This window comes from Mus pahari, chromosome 3 (genome assembly GCF_900095145.1).
Source record: "Mus pahari chromosome 3, PAHARI_EIJ_v1.1, whole genome shotgun sequence".
Classification (NCBI taxonomy): domain Eukaryota; kingdom Metazoa; phylum Chordata; class Mammalia; order Rodentia; family Muridae; genus Mus; species Mus pahari.
This window is the reverse complement of record NC_034592.1, coordinates 163,555,989-163,574,128: the sequence shown is the minus strand read 5'-3', so window position 1 is coordinate 163,574,128 and position 18,140 is coordinate 163,555,989. Positions and strand designations below refer to the sequence as shown.

The following is an 18,140-nucleotide window of genomic DNA, read 5'->3' as shown; positions in this document are numbered from 1 at the left end:
AAGTCAGCCTGATCTACACAGCGAGTCCGTTTTAAAACAAAACAAAACAAAACAACAAAACAAAACAGTTTAAATCATGTTGGACTACTCGCTGCAATGTCAGTTGGTCAAACTCGTGAAAACACCGCTCCGCACTGAGTAGGTTGAGAAAACAAATTCGCAATGCCTTCAATTTCTGTTCGAAATGGTTAAGAACGTCCGCACATGAGTTCTAGGACAGTGCCGCTGCAAGGTCGAGTCTGGGTTGCAGAGCACACACCTGGGATATTCGGTTCCCAAGTGAAGCCCAAACACCAGGACTACAAACCTCGGCCTGAACCACATTACACCTAATTGGGCAGACACGCAGGCCACACGCGCAGGCGCACAAGAGTCCTAGGGGGGTACTATCTCACCACACTGTTCGCTTCCGCGCTGGGCGCCAAATAAGTCTCCAGGCCCGCCCGGCCCGTGCGTGCGCGGCCTCGGTGTTGCGTCACTAGGAAGCGCGCGCCCGAGCCGCCGCCGCCGCCGCCGCCGCCGCCGAATCCCCAACAAGGAGCGAAGGCTGCGGCCGCCACCGCCACCACCCGCCGCCGCACCCGTCACAGCCGGGCGCCGGAGCAGGCCCGTGTGGGCCCAGGTAAGCGGCATCGGCGCGCCCGCGCACCCCCGCGGCGAGGCTTCTCGCGCCGCTCACGCGCCGCCGTCCAGTCAGGGGTCCCTGCGGAGCGTCAGGACGTTACGGCGGGGGGAGGGGAGGCCGGGGGAGGGGCGGCGGGCGCGCGAGGGCGGCGGCGGCGTCAGGCGCGGCGGCGTCAGGCTGGCGGGCGGGCGCGGGCGCCTAGGCGGGAGGGCTCGCGAAGGCGGCTCGCTTCCGGCCTCCATCTTGGCTTCGCCAGAGGCTGGGTCGGGTCGTCCGTGAATGCCGAGGCGGAAGGGGCTGGAGGAGTGGGGAGCGGTTAGGCGGGAGTGGTGGTGTTTGGGACCCATCGGTGGGCACCAGATGGGTCGGGTTTCTGAGGGCGGGTGGAAAGATTGGGAACGACTCATGGGTGGGAATTCACACCGGCGTAGACCCTTTGGTGGGACCCGTATTGCTGGACCCCTGGGCTTGGAACTGAATCTAGAGACCCATGAGTAGGGGCCAGGATCATAAGGTTAGGGACTCGTTATCAGTTGGAACCATGTGGACCTGTCAGGTGGGAACCGCGTTGATAGGGACCCATTTGTAGAACTGTGGTTGGTGGGAATTAAATTGAATGGATAATCTTATTGCTGGGAACCGAATCGGTTGGCCCAGTTTTAGTCACGATTGGTGACATTTTTAGGTATTTAGTTGATAACTTCACTGCTGAGCCAACGATCTCTTTCTTGAAGACATTTCAAACCCAGCAGTTTCAAATTATCATTCTTAATAAGTTAAAAATTAAATCGATAACATGACTACCTATTTAGTTTGTTTCTTCATAGGAAATATGTAAAGCCTTCTGGGAAGACATCCTGGAGTACACATACATAACATACCATTTGGATATAAAATGGAGAGTGCAAAGAACAAACATGTCAGTGTATGTGTGTATGTGATTTAGAGCACCGAGAAAAACAAACCTAGGCCATAGACTAACCCACTTTGTGACCTACCTGAAAAGGGAAGATATTTAGGTGTCCCTTCAGTGCCAGGAGACCAACTCATGGAATTGGCCTGCCATATGGTAAGGTTTACTAGTCCCTACATTTCATCTTCCCTTCTCCCTGCCTTCCTAGACAGTCTTAATACCTAGACTGAGACCATAATTCTATCATATGGGAGGCAGATGCAGATGGGTTTCTGAATTAAAGGTAAGCATGGTCTACAGAGTGAGTTCCAAGACATACAAGACGACAAAAAGAGAGAGCGAAAAAATCTTAAGACTGGCCTGGAATTAACCTAGGACTTCTGTTTATTTGTTTATTTTTATATTTAAAAAAAAATTGAGACAAGGTCTCTCTCTGTCCAGGTTGGCCTGGAACTCACTATGTAGACCACACTGGCCTCAAAACTTTCAGAGATCTGCCTGCCTCTCTGCCTTCTGTGTGCTGGAATTAAAGGTATGTATGAGTACACACACACACACACACACACACACACACACACACACAAAATTGTTCTGAGATAGGATTATTCTACTGTGTAGATTTGACTGACTTGAAACTTGTAGCAGTCTTTCTGCCCCAGCCTCTTGAGTACTGGGATTATAGGTGTGTTCCACCATGTCCAGGTCAGTGCAGTCTCACTCTGTAGACCAGGCTGGCCTCAAGTTCATGGATCTGCCTGCTTCCTGAGTGCTGGGATTAAAGGTATACACCACCACCGCCAGGCTCAATGTAATATTTTTATTAAAGTGAAATTTAAAATGTTTGTTGAGGCTTGTTTAAAGGTCTTTGAAGCCTAACTCTCAAACACTACATTAGTGAAAACTTTCAGAAACAGGATGCCTGCCAATGCACATGAATTCCTTGTAGTTTTTCTGCTGAGAAGCATTTGAAGATTGTCTCTGCAGACCTGAATTGGCCTAACCCGTGGATGGAGATTTCTGGAAACTCATAGCTGGAAATGTTCACAATGGAGATTCTTACCTTGACTTAGTGGATCTTAAATCATCTGTTAGTTTCCAGATTTATGTTGGAGTAGTTGTAAAAGGCTTGATGTATTCAAGAATATTTTGAATTTTTTTTCTCAGTGTTGGGGTTGAACTTATGGCTTCACAAATTTATATGCAGACTTAACAAGTACTCTGCCACTGAATTTTGAAAAAAATTTTTTGTTTTATTACTTCGTTTTCATTCCTTTCTTTTGTTTTCCTTCTCTGTTGCTCATTTTTCTGTACCTTTTTAATTAGAAAGAGAAGTACTGCCTTCTTTGTGGTTTCTAATAGTATCCCATGCTTAAATGTATTGTGTTGGGGCTTGGGAAATGGCTCAGTGAGTAAGCATGCTTGCTTTGCAGGTTTGAGAACGTAAGTTCAAATCCCCAGAGCTCACATAAAAGCTGGACATGGCCTGGCGTGGTGGCACACGCCTTTAATCCCAGCACTCAGGAGGCAGAGGCAGGCGGATTTCTGAGTTCGAGGCCAGCCTGGTCTACAAAGTGAGTTCTAGGACAGCCAGCGCTATACAGAGAAACCCTGTCTCGAAAANCTTAAAAAAAAAAAAAAAAAGCTGGACATGTGGCAGGAATGTCTGAAATCCTATCACTGGGAAATAGGCTAGAGACAGGAGAATCCTGAAAATTCAAGGACTATGTAGCCTAGCATGTGAAGCTGTGAACAACAGAAAGATCCTGTTTTGAAACAAAGTGGAAGGTGAGAGCCAATACCTCTGACCTGTGCACAAGCATGGAGGTATAGTCTCTCTTCTCCACCCAACACAAAACATACATTCTAGGTATATGTTCAGTGTGTTCTCTGTGGTAAAATTGATGTGTTTCCTTGTGGATTTAGCTCTAGATGATTTTCCTTCTTTAATTCAAACAAATCCTCTGGTAGAACTCATTCTTAACAGCTTGTGATTATTTTGGAAAATGATCCCTAGTTTCTTCTTGCTTCTTTGTCTTTGTGAAGGTTTCCATGCGATCATCCTTGTTTTTAGTCAGCTTATATTTCTTGGTTTCTTGGGTCTTTGGGTACTACACGGATTGGATGTTATTGATGGTTAGTAGCCCAGAAGTCAGCCTTTACTTTCCTTTGGCCCTTGGGGATCCTCCAGAGACCCAGGTTCCACCCAGAACCAAGATCATTGATTGGCGTGTTTATAGGTGGTGATTAACGGGGAATCTGAAAAGCTTTGCATTATGCTTTCTAGCAGAAGTTCGTAAGAGCCTCCAGTTGTTGAGGTTTGGAGCCAGGTGTGGTGGTGGTGCACATCAGTAATTCCAGCATTCAAAAGACTGAGGCAGGAGGATCACAAGTTTAAGACTATTTTGGGTAACATAAAAAGATCCTTTCTCTAAAACATACAGTGCTGGGGATATAAAGGTTGGATATATGATTTAACAAAGAATTTGAGCTCTCTAAGGGACTTGCAGTTACTGGCTATTTGGCTAGTTGGTTCTGTCACCAAAGGCTGTAGAGGCTGGAGTGTGGTTGTGAAAGTGGAGTCTATTTGAGAACTACTACATACGTGCTGCTTGGTGAATGCTAGTCAGTAACAGTTACTGTGATAAAATCAACTTCCGGCCGGGCAGTGGTGGCGCATGCCTTTAATCCCAGCACTTGGGAGGCAGAGGCAGGCAGATTTCTGAGTTTGAGGTCAGCCTGGTCTACAGAGTGAGTTCCAGGACAGACAGAGCTACACAGAGAAACCTTGTCTCGAAAAAACAAAAACTAACAAACAAGAAAATCAATTTCTGAGCCAGGTATGGCTCACCTTTAATCCCTGTACTGGAGAGGCAGAGGCAGGCAGATCTCTGAGAGTTCAAGGCCACCTTGTTTTACATAGTGAGTTCCATCTAGGTTAGCAGGGGCTAAATAGTGAGATGTTATCTTAAAAAGAAGAAAGAAAATTCTGAGGACAGGCATCATTGGTCACAGGCTCTTACTGCTAAGCTTGGCAGCCTGAGTTTGATTTCCTAGGACACTCAAAGTGGAAAGAGAAAATTATCTCCACCAAGTTGTCCTCTGACCTCAATGTACTATGACACTATCATGTACTCTCACACACATATAAATAATAAACTTGTTTTTTAAAAAAGTTCTGAGCCTAGTGTGATGGTGCACAACTTTAATTCTAGTACTGAGAGGCAGAGGCAGGTCCATCTCTGAATCCAAGGCCAGTCTGCCAGTCTGGTCTACAAAGTTGAGTTCAGGACAGCCAGGGCTACACAGAGAAACCCCATCTACAAACAAACAAACAAACAATTTAAATAATAAATCTTTGAGAATTTTATACAATCTATTTTGATCACTATTCACCTCAAATCCTCCCAGAATTCATCTCTTGTTTTTCTGCCATCCCAGCTTACTGTCCTCTCTCTCTCTCTCTCTCTCTTTTTTTTTAAAGATTTACTTATTATTATATGTGAGTACACTATAGCTGTCTTCAGATGCACCACCAGAAGAGGGCATCGCATCTCATTACAGATGGTTGTGAGCCACCATATGGTTGCTGGGATTTGAACTCAGGATAGCAGTTAGTGTTCTTAAACCACTGAGCCATTTCTCCAGCTCCTGTCCTCTCTTTTTAAAAAATTAATAACCTGCCAGGCGTGGTGGCGCCCGCCTTTAATCCCAGCACTTGGGAGGCAGAGGCAGGCGGATTCCTGAGTTCAAGGCCAGCCTGCTCTAGAGTGAGTTCCAGGACAGCCAGAGCTACAAAGAAACAAAAAAACAAAAACAAAACAAAAAAATTAATAACCCATAGACTCCAGTTTATGCCATCTATATACTTCTGGATATGGGCCATCTACTGGAGTGTGGCTTACCTACTAGGAAACCTTTTTATTTTTATTATTGTGTATCAGGTGTAGCTTGTTAATGCATGCCATAGTGCACATGTTTAAATCAAAGGACATCTTTTTTTTTTTTTTTTTTCGGTTTTTCGAGACAGGGTTTCTCTGTATAGCCCTGGCTGTCCTGGAACTCACTTTGTAGACCAGGCTGGCCTCGAACTCAGAAATCCACCTGCCTCTGCCTCCCGAGTGCTGGGATTAAAGGCATGCGCCACCACGCCCGGCTAAAGGACATCTTTTGAGAATTGGTTCTTTCCTTCCACTGTGGTAGCTGAAAATCAAACTCATGATCAGAGTTGTATAGTGAACGTTTTTAATCCACTGAACAGTCTTGCAGGTTCCACATTTAAAAAGCTTTTATTACCTGGGCAGTGGTGGTGAATGCCTTTAATCTCAGCATTTAGGGAGGCAGAAGCAAGTGGATTTCTGTGAGCCTGAGGTCAGCCTGGTCTCTGTAGAGTTCCAGGACAGCCAGGGCTACATAGTGAGACACTGTCTCAAATTCCACCCCCACCCCCACCAAAAGCTACAAAATTCTTATTATAACAAAATACATTATCTTTCTATCTATCGATCATTTCCAGAACTTTTTCAACATCCCATATTAAAGCTTTGTTCCATTAAACACTTAAGTTTCCACTTCCCCTAACCTGTCCTCAGTGAACTTTGTCTTTGTTTTATATTTTATCCATAAATTTACTCTTCCTGTCATTTGCATATGGTTTCTTTCATGTCAAGTAAGAGTATATTTAACTATAAAAAATAACAAACCTATTTTCAGAGTAATAGAACCATTTAAGTCTTCCAGGGAGAAGTATATTAAGAATTCTAGTTCTTCCACTTCCTTGGTTGTTCCAAACTTAGCATTATCAACTTATTTTTTCTAAAGATTTTTTTATGTGTGTGCACGTGATCGTATATATGTGCATCCCATATATGTAGGTGCCTGAGGAAGACAGAAGAAGATGCCAGATTTACCTAGAGCTGGAGTACAGGCAGTTGTGAGCCACCTGATGTGGGTGCTAGAAACTGAACTCAAGTCTTCTGTAAGAACAGCAAGTACTCTTAAAGGACCATCTCTTTAATAGACCATCTCTTCAACTCTCATTGACAATTTCTTGTTATTGCCTTTTTTCAAGCCATTTTGTATGTACTGGAAACATATCATCAAGGCTTTATTGAACATTTCCCCTCCACCTGTTGTTGAATTCTCTTTTTCGCCTTTCCTCCCCTTCCTTCCCTTCTTTTTGTTCTGTTTTGTTTTGTTTTTTTGAGACAGGGTTTCTCTGTATAGCCCTGGCTGCCCTGGAACTCACTTTGCAGACCAGGCTGGCCTCCCCTTCCTTCCCTTCTTCCTTTCTTCCTTTCTTCCTTTCTTCCTTCCTTCCTTCCTTCCTTCCTTCCTTCCTTCCTTCCTTCCTTCCTTCCTTCCTTCCTGTCTTAGTTAAGATCTTATTGCTGTGAATAGACATTATGACCAAGGCAACTCTTGAAAGGACAACATTTAATTGGGGCTGGCCTACAGGTTCAGAGGTTCAGTCCATTATCATTAAGGTGGGAACATGGCAGCATCTAGGCAGGCACGGTGCTGGAGGAGCTAAGAGTTCTACATCTTCATCTGAAGGCTACTAGCAGAATATTGATTTTCAGGCAGCTAAGATGAGGGTTTGAAAGCCTATACCCACAGTGACACATCTATTCCAACAAGGCCACTCCTACTACAACAGGGCCACACCTTCTTTTTTTTTTTTTTTTTTTTTTTTAAAGATTTATTTATTTATTATATGTAAGTACACTGTAGCTGTCTTCAGACACTCCAGAAGAGGGCCTCAGATCTTGTTACAGATGGTTATGAGCCACCACGTGGTTGCTGGGATTTGAACTCCGGACCTTCAGAAGAGCAGTCGGGTGCTCTTACCCACTGAGCCATCTCACCAGCCCAGGGCCACACCTTCTAATAGTGCCACTCTCTGGGCAGAACATATTCAAACCATGACACTTCTTCTCTTTCTTTTACTCTCCCTTCACACCTCTTTTTTGTTTGTTTGTTTTTTGTTTTTTGTTTTTTGTTTTTCGAGACAGGGTTTCTCTGTATAGCCCTGGCTGTCCTGGAACTCACTCTGTAGACCAGGCTGACCTCGAACTCAGAGATCCGCCTGCCTCTGCCTCCCAAGTGCTGGGATTAAAGGCGTGCACCACCACCACCAGCTTTACCTCTTTCTTTCATAATGACAGGATCTCCTGCTCCTAGGCTGGCCTGGAACTTGCTTTCTAGGTTTCAGTGGTCTAGAACTTCTGTTTTTTTCTGATCCTCTTGCCTCTTCTTCCTTTGTGCTGGATAACAGAGGTACAAACACTCACCCATTACACCACATCCACTTCTATGCTTGCTAGAGATGGAACCCAGGGACTTTGCATAATTTAGGAAAGCACTTTACCAGCAAAATTTCATGCCTAACCCATGCTGAATATTTGTATATATTTATTTCCCATCCTTATTTCTTCATGAAAACATGTTTAATCTAGTCTTTTACTCACTCTTTTAGATAGACTGTAAGTTAGGTAGTTTGTTTTATTATTGTTCTTTATACATTTTCATTGCAAGTTATTTATCAGAATTAAGATTTGTAAATTTTTTTCAGTATGTAGCCTGTGTTTTTTCCTCCATTATATTTTCCATTCCCCCTCTCAATTTTTAAAAATTAGTAGCTTAATTTTTTTTTTAAAGATTTATTTATTTACTATATGTAAGTACACTGTAGCTGTCTTCAGACACTCCAGAAGAGGGCGTCAGATCTTGTTACGGATGGTCGTGAGCCACCATGTGGTTGCTGGGATTTGAACTCTGGACCTTCAGAAGAGCAGTCGGGTGCTGCTGAGCCATCTCACCAGCCCAGTAGCTTAATTTTTAAGGCAATGTAGGCTTATGGCAAATTTGAGAGAAAGGCACAGAATTCCCTTTGGTGGTTAATATCAACTTGACAAGATCTAGAATCATGTGGGAAACCAACCTCTGAAGGGAGCTTAAGTTGATATGGGAAGACCCACTGTAGCTGTGAGTGGTACCATTTCATGGTTTGGGGTCCTAGACTCAAAAAAGGAGACAGGGAGTAGAGCACCACCATTTTTCTCACTACTGACTGGAATGCAGCTGCCTAATGCTTCTGCTGCCATGACTTCCTTACCATGACAGACTGTACTCTCAAATAATGAGCCAATCTAGTTGTTTTTATTATCATAGCAATAAGAAGTTTGTCATAGTAACAATTCCCATATGTTCTTCCTCTTTCCCCATATTTTCTCACTGGGAAACTCCACAGAATCTATGCTGCAGTTAATAAGCCTATACTGACATGTCACTCAGCCCACAGCTTGTAGTAGAGCTCAATGGCGAATGATTATATAGCCTGCCCTTACAGTATAGTAACTTGAACACCCAAGAGAGCCTCTGCTCCATTGTTCATCTCTCTGCCCCACCTGGCAACTACTGTTTCCATAGTGTACCTTCTCCCTAATGTCAGAGAGAGGAGATCCTACAAGACGCAGCTTCTTTCACTGAGTCGTGTGGGCTTTTGTTTGCTTCATGCCGTTTAGCTCTAACCCTTTGAGAGCTCATTTTTTAGTTTTTGAATAATGTTCCACTGTCTGGAATATAAAGAATTTTTATACACCTGCATTTTTTCATAGCCTACCAAAAAGAATGTGCTATCATTGACAAAGAGTGGCAAAAAGGTTATTAATCAGAACCCTTCCTTCCCTATTCCTTTTGGTAGTAGTTCTTCTCTATGTATTTGCATACTACATGGTGTTAAACAATTTTTGCTTTTAGCTATAGTAGTACAAGTGTAACTTGGTTTTGTTTCCCCTGAAACCAGGTTTCTGTTACCCAGGCTTTTCTCACATTCCTGGACTCAAGCAGTTCTACTTTTGCTTGGACTGCAGGTCTGCTAAGACCACGAGAGCTAGCTTATTACACATTTTTTTTTTTTTTTTTTTTGAGGTGAAGTCTCATGAATCTGGTCTTGAACTTTTTATCTTTCTGCCTCTCTACCTCCTAAGTGCCCAGATTACAGGCATTTGCTACCATGCCTAATTTATGAGGTGCTGGGAACCAAATCCAGGACCTTGTATATGTTAGGCAAGTACTTTACTAATTAAGCCTATCTCTCGCCCTTGTTATATACATGTATTTATTTACTTATTTATTTATCACATGTGTTCATATAACTCATGTGTTCATATAACTCAGTACCTGTGTAAATAAAGTCAGATGACAATTTGAGGAAGTTGATTCTTTCCTTCCACCGTGTAGGTCCTAGGTATCCAACTCAGGTCACCAGGCTTGGTGGCAGGTGCCTTTACCTGCTGAACCCCTGGCTGGCCCTGTTATACATACTTGAGTAGGTAGCCTGTCTACTCATCAGACTGTCTGTCTGTTCTTCTTCCATGCTTTTCTCTATTCTTCTTTCTGAGACAGGATCTTCTTTATTTTCTTTTTTGGTTTTTTGAGACAGGGTTTCTCTGTGTAGCCTTGGCTGTCCTGGAACTCACTTTGTAGACCAGGCTGGCCTCGAACTCAGAGATCCACCTGCCTCTGCCTCCCAAGTGCTGGGATTAAAGGTGTGTGCCACCACACCCAGCCTGAGACAGGATCTTATTTTGTAGCTGGCCTAGTTCTAGTCTGGCTTAGAACTCATGGAATCCCCTTGCTTTAGTCTTTTTTTTTTTTTTTTAAGATTTATTTATTTTTTTCTTTTTTTTATGTATATGAGTACACTGTAGCTGTACAGATGGTTGTGAGCCAACATGTGGTTGCTGGGATTTGAACTCAGGACCTCTGGAAGAGCAGTCAGTGCTCTTAACCACTAAGCCATCTCTCCAGCCCCTTGCTTTAGTCTTGAGAGTGTTGGGATTACAGATGTAAACTATTAAATCTGACTGGCCAGTTACTTTCTTTAGCACACCAAAAATATTCTTTGTAGTGTTTAGTGGCACTGCCTATAATCCCAGCAATGCCAGCCTGGCCAACTTAGTGAGACCTTGTCTTAAAAAGTAAAAACAAGGAGCTGGAGAGACAGCTCAGGCTTAAGAGCACTTGCTTCTCTTCCAGAGACCTGGGTTTGACTCCTAGCAACCACATTGTAGCTTATGACCATTTGTAACCCCCAGTTCCTGGGAATCTGATGCTGCCTTCTGACCTCTATGAGCCCCAGGTACCCATGTAATGCATATACATATTTGTAAGCAAAATACTCATATACCTAAAGTAAAAATAAATATATATATTTTTTAAAAGTAGAAAGAGGGCATGCAGAAGGACCTGGGTTTGTTTTCAAGGACCAAAAAGAAAATAAATTGTTCTTTACCTTGTAGCTTTTGTAGTTTTTTGTGAGAACTCCAGTTACCATATGATAAGATGTACTTTTTACTTGATATTTGGAGATTTTTTTTTTTCAGCTTGATTCTGACTGGGATGTGCCCATGAAGGTTTGCCAAGCTGCTAGGAATCCATGCTTGTCTTTCACTAAATTTGGGTGACATCTAGCAAGTCTTTTTTTTTTTTTTTTTCTTTAAGGCAGGATTTTGATCTGTCACTCAGCTGGCCTTGAATTTGTAGTAAACTCTTGCCTTTTCCTCTTGAGTGCTGAGGTTACAAGTGTGTAAATGTTCACAACCATGCCTGGCTACGTAAAGTATTTTTTTCAGCATAATGCATTTCTTTCTCTGCTCTAGGACTCCAGTGACAGACACATTAGCATATGGTCTTGGCATACCTTTGTGAAGCTCAGTTGAGCCTGCTTTTCAGCCTATTTCCTGATGCTCAGACTAGATAATTTCTGAGCCTCTGTGTAATGTCCCTGACTTCTTTTTCTGTTGTCTCCATGCTATCATAGATCCCATCCAGTGTTGTTTTATTTTGTATTTATTTTTTTATTGATCTTTTATTTTACACACACACACTTTTTGGGTGGGGCTGAGATTGGACCCTGGTCCTTGAGCATACTAAGAAAGCATTCTTACACTTAAGTATCTACAGTTCTGCTTATGTTTTATTCTCAGAATTTTGATTTGTGATAACTTCTGTTCTGTGCCCAGACCTCTGTGCTGATATATTTGGCTTACTCTTGGAGGGTGGTGTAGTTAGTTATCTACTATAGTAGTCATCTTGGAGTCAGCCTCTCAATTATTTTTCCCTTGAGAATAATCTGATTTTCCTGACTCTTTGTATGTCAGCCAGTTTATTTGTTTGTTTGAATTTTTGAGACAGGGTTTCTGTTTGTAGTCCTGGCTATCCTGGAATGGGTGTCCTGGAACTCACTCTAGGCTCCATAGAATAGAGGTCTGCCTGCCTCTGCCTACTGAATGCTAGGATTAAAGGTGTGCCCATTATGCTCAGCTGTCAAACAGGTTTTTTTTTTTTTTTTTAACCAACTTTTTTCCATTTTTTTTTTCCTTTTTTTTTTTTTTTTTTTTAAGATTTTATTTATTTATTATATGTAAGTTATTTTATTTTTTGTAGATTTTATTTATTTATTATATGTAAGTACACTGTAGCTGTCTTCAGACACTCCAGAAGAGGGCGTCAGCAGTCGGGTGCTCTTACCCGCTGAGCCATCTCACCAGCCCCCTGTCAAGCAGTTTTAAACTACATCTGTATACCCTTAATGTTATTGTATGAAGTTGGTGTTGTTTTAGTCTCACAAAGTGCAGACATTTTGTCTGAAGTAGGGACTGGACCTAGTTGGTTAGACCAAATGGTTTATTGTAAACCTTTAAAAACTTGCATTTATTCATTCATTCATTCATTCATTCATTCATTCATTCATTCTTCATTCATAGTGCGTGCTCATGCACATGTGCATGTACATTTTATAGTGTATATGTGGTTGTCAGAGGATAACTTGTGTCAGTTCTCTCCTAAGGTAGCTTTCAGAGACCAACTTTAGGTTGTCAGAGTTGTTAGTAGAAAGGAGCTTTTACTCCCTGAGCCATCTGACAAGCCCTGACTGAGACAGGATCTCACTTTGAAATATATGCTGTCCTCAATCTTGGGATCCTCTTTGCTTAGCCTCTTGAAGATTTATATTACAGGTGTGTGCAACCACACCTGGCCCAGGAGTGTTTTGCCTTTGTTCCATCATGTTGTGGACAGCTCCATTTTCAGAGCCTCTGTACCAGCCCTGTGAATAGTCTCCATGGTCCAGACTGAAGCCTAACTGTGGTCGTCTTACATTTTTTTGTTTTTTTGTTTTTTGTCTGTTTGCTTTTTGTTTTGTTTGTTGCTATGATAAAATACCCTGACAAAAGCAATGTAAGCAAGAAAGGATTTATTTCAGGTCACAGCTCAAGGTACAATCTCTCTATCATGGCAAGGAGGTCAAGGTAGTAGGAGCTAAAGTAACTGGTCACAAGGAAAAAGCAACAAATGCATGTGTGCCTCTTAGCTTCCCTCCTCTACTTATACAGTAGAGAATAGCCCTATCTATAATTGAGATGGGTCTTCTCATATCAATTAAGGTAATCAGGATAATCCTACATTAGGCATGGGCAGAGGCCCAATTCACATGTGATTCATTATAGATTCTAACCACCATAGCAATCTGCCCAGTATGTCAATACTCAAGCCACTGTTTTTGTCATGTATGGTTAGGTCCACACATACAACATCACAGGATCCTGTGAAGCTGTGTATACTATGTTCTTCTTGTCTATACCATGTCCCACTCTGACTCCAGGGACTCTTTTTTGTCTTCTGGCTAGAAACCCATGCTGTGCATACCCCAACATTTCATGACTTGGTCTAGGCCTGGCATAGAACATGGTTTATCTCCAGGCTCTAGAGACATAGTCCTCTAGTGAAGAAGACATTCATTCTGAATTTGGTGCATATGATGGTAGTCTACTACCACCACCATAAAAAAATATTTTTTCAGTACTGGAGATGTAACCCAGGGCTCTGCCATTAAATACCTCAGCCCTAAACTATTCTGTTGTACCAGTGTGAAAATGACCCTAAAACCTGTGTCTTGCTTTGTTTGCTTTAGGACTTCAGACTCTGGAGAAGTGACACTGCTGACTTCTGAGCCATGGCAACCCCAGATGTGAGCGTCCACATGGAGGAGGTAGTGGTTGTGACAACTCCAGACACTGCAGTTGATGGCAGTGGTGTAGAGGAAGTGAAGACAGTGCTTGTAACAACAAATCTAGCTCCTCATGGGTAAGAACTAAGCCTTGGTCCTGCTAAGTTATAGTGGCAAAGCTTGGTATGCCAGGTGTAGGGGTGAGATTCAAGATGTCTTTACATATAAGGTCCTAAGATTGAACCCAGCATATTTTAGGCACAAAGGTGAAGTACAGAGTACATCAAGCAATAGGATCAACAGAGATTCTAGGATGATAGCTGACCACTGCAATATGGCTCTAAATCTCTTGGTGATATCTCTTGATTAATGGAACAATGGGAACTAAATATTTTCTTTATCACCTCTTGTTCTAGATGTCATTATTGAGAATTAGTTGGCTAAAAAAGTCACATCTAACCAAATTATTTAGGGGCGGGGGTTGTGGTTGTGTGTGCTTCAGGGTTTCTGTGTAGTTCTGGCCAGCCTGGAACTTATTCTGTAGACCAGGCTGACCTTCAACTCAGAGATCCACCTACGTCTGTCTCCCTAGTGCTGGGATAGAGAGCATGTGCCAGGCACTGGCATAGCCTCACAAGAGACAGCTATATCAGGGTGGCTTGGGGAGCAGGGCGGGGGGAGGGTATAGGGCAATTTTGGGATAGCGTTTGAAATGTAAATGAAGAAAATATCTAATAAAAGAATTTTTAAAAGAAAAAAGGAAGAAAAAGCTTTTCAAAAGAAAAAAAAGAGCATTGCCGCTGCTACACACATGGCTCATGTTTATCAAACTTTATCTTCCTTTTATCACTTATAGACAGAATTATGAGGAGTGGGCAGAAAAGTTCCTGCCCCTGACAAGGGGTAGGATGAGGGCAGAGCTGGGGGCTGTGGGACTTATTGTTCTTTCTCTCCTAAGAGACTTGGTCCCTGGGCTTTTGTCTTGTCTTTGCTGTATCTTGTGTGTTGTATTGTCAGACTGAACTTGACTTTTCCTGGAGCCTAGGTAAGCCTCTGGCTCACTGACAACATGTTGACAGTGAACTTTTAAGAGGAAGCTTGACTATCGATCATTGTTGCCTGCCCTGTTGCCCTGTGTTTTTAGGAGGCTGTGTCTTCAATATATGTATATCTTGCTGTCAGCTGCAGAATAGGGATCTGGCCTCTGCTTGGGAGTTCTGACACTGCCTTCCTCATCAAAGAGGAAGTTGGTGTGCAGGGCTGGTTTTGGGTGGTTGTGAGTTGAATTAATGTGTGAACCTCCTGCTTTGTTGATAAAGTATAAGATCCTATCCCTTTTCTTTTCTTTTCTTTTCTTTTCTTTTCTTTTCTTTTCTTTTCTTTTCTTTTCTTTTCTTTCTTTCTTTCTTTCTTTCTTTCTTTCTTTCCTTTTTTCTTTCTTGTTTGTTTTTTGAGACAGGTTTTTTATAGCTTTGGCTGTCCTGGAAAACAATGTGTAAATCAGATTGGCCTCAAATTCATAGAGATTTGATTCTCTCTGCCTCCCATGTACTGGAATTAAAGTGAGTGCTACCATACCTGGCCCACTGAGTATTTGGGTTAGATGTTTGCTATGTATGTTTTGGACATACTGTATTTTCTGACACTTCCCACTGACCTTCTCATACCCTTATCCAAAAGTCATACCCAGCTTTTTTCTTCAGATTGGGGTAACCTGTGGTAAATAGTGTTGTGGAGTGACACTGGATTAGAAAAGGCCATGCTTTCTGCCCTAGGGTCACAACTGGCATACTTCATAGCTCTGGTATCCCCCAGGCTTTTAGGGAGATATGAGGAGGGCCAGACTTACGATAGTCTTCCCAATTGAAGTCCAGCATTTTGGTAGACCACTGCTGGAGGGTTTCAGTCCCACATCAAAGTCTTTTCAATATTATCTTTCTCCCTCCCCTCCCCCTACTTTCCAGGGTCTCATTCTGTAGAGTATCCTGGAGTACACTGTGTAGTCCAGGCTGGCCTGGAATGAAAGGAGACCCTTTTCCCTCACTACCTGAGTGATGAAAAATAGACACCACCAAGCACAGCTGAGTATTACTGTCTGTCTTTTCGGGTATTTCACACAATGTGGGATTAGAACTATCTCTTGTGGGTATTTACCATCTTGTAAGAGAGATCAACTTCTAAGGCTATACTAGATATAGGAGTGTTAGCTAGTACAGTTCTCTAGCAGCTGGGTGTTTTGTTTTGTCTTTATTAGAAAGGTGATGTCTGGAGGCCAGGTTTGGAGTAGTAACTCTGTGAGCAGTTCTCCTAGGATGCCAAGAGTCAGCATATACCACGGGCTTACAGTAACTGTTCAGTAGTAATGAGAAGTAGAGGAGTGTGATTGGTCAGTTCTTTGTTTTCCCTATTTACTAGTATGTTAATTTCTTTTGTTGAGTAAGAAGCTACCATAGGCTGGATATGGTGGCTCATGTCTATAATCCTATTGCTTAGGAGACTAAGATGGAAGGATTATGAGTTCCAGGCCAGTGTAGGCTATATAGAGTAGTGGTAAAGAAGTGGGCAAGAGAAGAAGGAAGAAAAAAATCTCAAAATTCAGGGGTGTAATATGTAAATGTTTATTATTTCGTGTAATTTCTGGCTCTGGTTTTATCATGTGTTGGGATGTGTTGGTTAGTGAAAAAGGCTTCATCCATGCTTATTGACAGGCTACTATTTTGATAGCTGTAGTGAGGAATTCCCTAGATCTAAATTATTCCAACTAGGTAGCCCGGGCTTTCCTTGGTGATTTCATGCTTTGTGTGTTCTCATTTCCCAACAACTAGAGCAAATTGCATAACTGTTCACAAGCTCAGGGTGGACCAAGGCTACCCCAGGACCAGGAAAGTTGAAGATCATTAGTTTTATTGTCACTGTGACAAATACCTGACAGATATAGCTCAAGAGAAGAAGGATTTACTTTGTCTCATGGTTTCAGAGAGTTCAGCCAGTACATTGTTACTTGCTTCCTTCTACTTGGCTGAACATCATGGTTTGGGAACATTTAGAAGCAGAGGTTACTTGCCTCATGGAGGACGGGAAGATGAGAAAGAGGATTATGAAGGTAAGATGGGAAGGGACTAGGATCAAGGTATTTCCAACGGCTTCCCTCCATATACTTTTTTCATATAATTTCAACCTCCTAAAATAGTATCATTAAGTTAAGGCCATACCCAACACATAAGCCTTTTACTGGGACACTTGATATCCAACTTTTGTTTGTTTGTTTGGTTGTTTTTTTTTTGGTTTTGGTTTTGGTTTTTTGGTTTTTTTCGAGAGACAGGGTTTCTCTGTATAGCCCTGGCTGTCCTGGAACTCACTTTGTAGACCAGGCTGGCCTCGAACTCAGAAATCTGCCTGCTTCTGCCTCCTGAGTGCTGGGATTAAAGGTGTGTGCCACCACTGCCCAGCTGATATTCAACTTTTACAAAGATATCATGGCTGCTCCTGAATTCTGACACCATCCCCGACTAGTCATTCTTCCATTCCCCCAAGGTCTCTCATTTTATGTCCAGCTATGTATAATACTAGGCCTCAGGGTCTTGGCTTCATAGGTAACTTGAGGACTGTGTGGTTTAAATGACTTTTGATCATAGTCCTAAGAATTAAAAACATTGTAATTTCCTGTCTTAAGGTTTCTATTGCTGTGATAAAACACCGTAATCAAAACCAACATGGGAAGAAAAGGTTTTATTTTATGTTTTATTTCATAGTCCAGCATCCAGAAGAATCAAGGCAGGAACCTCAAAATTGGAACCTGGAGGTAGGAACTGAAGTAGAGCTATGGGAAAGTGCTACTTACTAACTTGCCCCCGTATGGTTTGCTCAGCTTGCCTTATAACACCAGCCTAAGGATAGCACTGCCTACAGTGAGCTGGGCCCTCCCATATCATTTATCAATCAAGAAAATGTACAACAGGCTTTCCCACAGGCCAATCTGGTGGGGACATTTTCTCAATTGAAGTTTCCTCTTCTCAAATTGCTCTAGGTAGCATCAATTTGACATAAAACTAGCCAGCACACTTCCTCTCCCTGTACTCAGCATAAACAGTTGGGATAGCAAGGGGGAACAAATCTGTTCAAAAGCCATGTGATGAATTCTTGTAGGTGGGCCTCTATCTGCTTTTCTTGGTAGGTTCTGAAGGTTGTTAGAGCCTTTGGCCAGGTACTATCTTGAATTTTGGAGAGCAAAATAGAAGCTCTTACAGGCACACACTTTTGGTTTACTCTAAACCTTTGACAATTGGAGATATGAAATAGTTCAATCCCTATACTCCCTATAAGTTCTACATTTTTGCCCAAGATTTTCCTCGTGAAATTCACACATTAGTCAAGTTTTCCACCTTCTAAATTGATAAGATAGAAGTTTCTTTCCTCTGCCATGAGGCCTAGTAGTTAGTGTCTCCTTTTGTCCTATCCTTCTGTGCTATTTAGGGAGAAACGTAAGTTCTAACCCTGACATAATTACTATCTTAGCTATAGAAATTATATGATAGACTATCACAGAACTTCATGGACCAGAGTCACCAATGGAAGCTGGGCGTGGTGGCGCA

General features: G+C 42.4%; 1 protein-coding gene across 3 annotated transcripts in view; it reads left to right on the top strand.

The window, feature by feature from the left end:
* Positions 1–469: 469 nt before the first annotated feature.
* Gmeb2 (glucocorticoid modulatory element binding protein 2) overlaps positions 470–18,140 on the top strand; it is a 40,766-nt gene continuing 23,095 nt past the window's right edge. The window contains exons 1-2 of one of the 3 annotated variants that reach the window (XM_021194469.2): positions 470–622; positions 13,513–13,685. In XM_021194469.2, the coding sequence (XP_021050128.1) occupies positions 13,555–13,685 (131 nt within the window). In that variant the 5' untranslated portion in view covers positions 470–622; positions 13,513–13,554. Of the gene's footprint in view, positions 623–1,600; positions 1,695–2,433; positions 2,626–13,512; positions 13,686–18,140 lie in introns of those variants that run through there. The other 2 variants (XM_029536709.1, XM_029536710.1) reach the window with 2 other exon arrangements.